General features: G+C 41.3%; 1 protein-coding gene across 1 annotated transcript; it reads left to right on the top strand.

Annotated features, from left to right (window-relative positions):
* Nucleotides 1-221: 221 nt before the first annotated feature.
* On the top strand, nucleotides 222-1484 carry LOC139538270 (putative leucine-rich repeat-containing protein DDB_G0290503). Its single transcript, XM_071340118.1, has one exon. The coding sequence runs from the start codon at nucleotides 222-224 to the stop codon at nucleotides 1482-1484; it is 1263 nt and encodes a 420-aa protein (XP_071196219.1).
* Nucleotides 1485-4074: the final 2590 nt, after the last annotated feature.

Consider the following 4074-nt stretch of genomic DNA (forward strand, 5'->3'; position numbering starts at 1 on the left):
GACACTCCATATTGCATGAACTAAAATGATAAATGAATACCAGACGTTAATCCTTCCTTAATCTACAGGTATGCAAAGGATTAGTTCACTGTCTGAAAACACAGTTGGGTTGCAATGGGTGTGGCAGATCATTTAGAATAGAGACTTGAGTGGGATAACCCTGACTCTGGTAGAAAAGCAGCCAGATGGAATACAGATACTTAAAGTACAAATGACAAGGAATGCAGCACAATGACAGGCTAAATGACAGGCTCAATGACAGGCACAATGACAGGTTGAATGACAGGCACAATGACAGGCACAATGACAGGCACAATGACAGAATTAATGACAGGCTGAATGACAAGCTGAATGACAGGTTGAATGACAGACACAATGACAGTCTGGATGACAGACTGAATGTCAGGCTTAATGACAGGCTGAATGACAGGCACAAAGACAGGCTGAATGACATGCTAAATGACATGCTGAATGACAGGCACAATGACAGAATGAATGACATGCTGAACGAGAAGCTGCATGACAGGTTGAATGACAGGCACAATAACAGGCTGAATGACAGGCTGAATGACAAGCTGAATGACAGGCTGAATGACAGGCACAATGACATGCTGAATGACATGCACAATGACAGAATGAATGACAAGCTGAATGACAGGCTGAATGACAAGCTGCATGACAGGCACAATAACAGGCTGAATGACATGCACAATGACAAGCTGAATGACAGGCTGAATGACAGGCACAATGACATGCTGAATGACATGCACAATGACAGAATGAATGACAAGCTGAATGACAGGCTGAATGACAAGCTGCATGACAGGCACAATAACAGGCTGAATGACATGCACAATGACAGAATGAATGACAAGCTGAATGACAGGCTGAATGACAAGCTGCATGACAGGCACAATAACAGGCTGAATGACATGCTGAATGACAGGCTGAATGTCAAGCTTAATGACAGGCTGAATGTCAGGCACAATGACAGGCTGGACGACAGGCTGAATGTCAGGCTTAATGACAGGCTGAATAACAGGCTGAATGTCAGGCTTAATGACAAGCTGAATGACAAGCTGAATGACAGGCTGAATGACAGGCTTAATGACAGGCTTAATGACAGGCTGAATGACATGCTGAATGACATGCTGAATGACAGGCTGAATGTCAAGCTTAATGACAGGCTGAATGTCAGGCACAATGACAGGCTGGACGACAGGCTGAATCTCAGGCTTAATGACAGGCTGAATGTCAGGCTTAATGTCAGGCTTAATGACAGGCTTAATGACAAGCTGAATGACAGGCTTAATGACAGGCTTAATAACAGGCTGAATGACATGCTTAATGACAGGCTTAATAACAGGCTGAATGACATGCTGAATGACATGCTGAATGACAAGCTGAATGACAAGCTGAATGACAAGCTGAATGACAGGCTGACATGCTCTTGCAGATGTTGGATCAGATTGTTTACAGTGTGATCTGGTTGTGAGTGGTACCCAGACAGGTGTAGCGATTGGATATGCAAATCCTGTGTGTGAAAGATGCTGATAAATCTCTGTAATGATGATGTGGATGATGTGGATGTCATTTAGCTCACTGCAACAATATGGCAGCTCTATCGTCCTTTATCTCACTACCCATGTTTTTGACGTGCCACCTGGGATCAGGAGTGGCCCTTGCCGTATAACAACTGCTAGCGCAAAATCGTATAGTATCTTTAATATTTTCAAGCCCTATGAATATGCGAAATGTGGTAACATATTATATTAGCCACTACAGGATAGGGGCATGCTTATTAGACATGTTCATATATAACATCCAGGAAATGTGAACATTGATCATTTTCTAATATTCTGAAATCCCTCCATAGCAAAAGGTGCATTAAAGATGGTGAATATGAATCTAAAAACCGGGCAACATCTTTTGCTGCCATGGAGACAAGAAAGCAGGCCAAATAGCTGGTATCAAGGGACAGTGAGTGAAGACATCAGAAGATCACATGAGAATTATGAGGGTCTTTGACTAAATGACAGTCCACAGAAGGTCTGTCATGTAATGAGACATCTATTACTGTGTCTCTGAGGGATTCATTTCTAGTCATCTTCCTAACATCAAATCATCTGTTTTACGTTGAACATTCCAAAGTCTAAAACTGAATAAAGAGCAAAGCCAAGATCGTAATTGTTGTCCTTCGTTACTTCAAATCTGTATTTATTTTGATTTGTCATAGCTGTCAACTTATTTAGACATAGACGATGAGAATAAATCAGGATTTTCATCATAGAAAGTCTCTTATCTCCTGGATGTTATCTCCATCAGCAGCCCACTAATGAAATATTTTGACCATAGTATTTACTCAATATAGTTTCTACATCACCTTTACCCACAAAAGTAATGTAGACATACACTACCATACAAAAGTTTAAGGTCACTTAGAAATGTCCTTTTTTTTTAAATAAAAAATAATAATTGTCCATTAAAATAACATCAAATTGTTCAGAAATATAGTGTAGACATTGTTAATGTTGTAAATGACAATTGTAGCTGGAAACGGCTGATTTTAAATGGAATATCTACATCGGCGTACAGAGGCCCATTATCAGCAACCATCACTCCTGTGTTCCAATCGCATGTTGTGTTAGCTAATCCAAGTTTATAATTTTGAAAGGCTAGTTGATCATTAGAAAACCCTTTTGCAATTATGTTAGCACAGCTGAAAACTGTTGTGCTGATTAAAGAAGCAATAAAACTGGCCTTCTTTAGACTAGTTGAGTATCTGGAGCATCAGCATTTGTGGATTCGATTACAGGCTCAAAATGTCCAGAAACAAATAACTTTCTTCTGAAACTCGTCAGTTTGTTCTTGTTCTGAGAAATGAAGGCTATTCCATGCGAGAAATTGCCAAGAAACTGAAGATGTCGTACAACGCTGTGTACTACTCCCTTCACAGAACAGCTCAAACTGGCTCTAACCAGAATAGAAAGAGGAGTGGGAGGACCCGGTGCACAACTGAGCAAAAGGACAAGTACATTAGAGTGTCTAGTTTAAGACACAGATGCCTCAAAAGTCCTCAACTGGAAGCATCATTAAATAGTACCCATAAAACACCAGTCTCAACGTCAGCAGTGAAGAGGCGACTCCGGGATGCTGTCCTTCTAGGCAGAGTTCCTCTGTCCAGTGTCTGTGTTATTTTGCCCATTTTAATCTTTTCTTTTTATTGGCCAATCTGAGATATGGATTTTTCTTTGCAACTCTGCCTAAAAGGCCAGCATCCCGGAGTCGCCTCTTCACTGTTGACGTTGAGACTGGTGTTTTGCAGGTACTATTTAATGAAGCTGCCAATTGAGGACTTGCGAGGCGTCTGGTTCCTTGCACCTTGTTGTGTGCTGTTAGTAACAATTAGTTCTGAGTTGCTGCCTGGTCATAAAATAAGAATCCCCGGACACCTAAAATGGATATAGTACAGAAGGGCTTTACTGGTTTGAAGGTCACTAGTATTCACACTTCTGCACTGAATGTAGAATCCATACCAATACGTTTGCTGTTTGGTTTCAGAGTATAAGTTAGGATCACTTTTAGATGGTTAGATGTGGAACTGGAAGGTTCATACTGAAAGGCTAACAGGTCCGGCTTCAACATAAGGAAGCAATAACTATGGTTCTGTGGGAATCAGGACCCCACAGAGACGAATGACGGATGCCAACTTGTCCACTGTGACCGGGCAGGCTGCCCAAACTTGTGCCTGTCCTCAGAAGGGCTCCCTTGCCATTTTAATTATGTGGAAATAAGCTCTTTACAGGTAATTACAACAACAATTATGCTGTTGAATGTTTCATTATGCCTCCTACCAGAAGTCTATTAAGAGCAGATTATAGGGAGGTATAAATACATCCCAATGAGCTTAGACCCACTATGGAGGCCCGGAACAGGACTGATCATAACAATCACTGGGTGATTCATGTGTACTGTGTAGACGCAAGGTCAACCCCCGCCCCTAGATTCAGGTCAATCTGTACATTTAGTTTGGCAAAAAGTGCCTTCTCAACTCCTTTGGTGTCATTTTAGTAA

This window comes from Salvelinus alpinus, chromosome 14 (genome assembly GCF_045679555.1).
Source record: "Salvelinus alpinus chromosome 14, SLU_Salpinus.1, whole genome shotgun sequence".
NCBI classification, from domain to species: domain Eukaryota; kingdom Metazoa; phylum Chordata; class Actinopteri; order Salmoniformes; family Salmonidae; genus Salvelinus; species Salvelinus alpinus.

Coding starts and splice junctions, on each gene's coding strand:
- LOC139538270 (XM_071340118.1), top strand. CDS start 222: ATGCAGCACAATGACAGGCTAAATGACAGGCTCAATGACAGGCACAAT.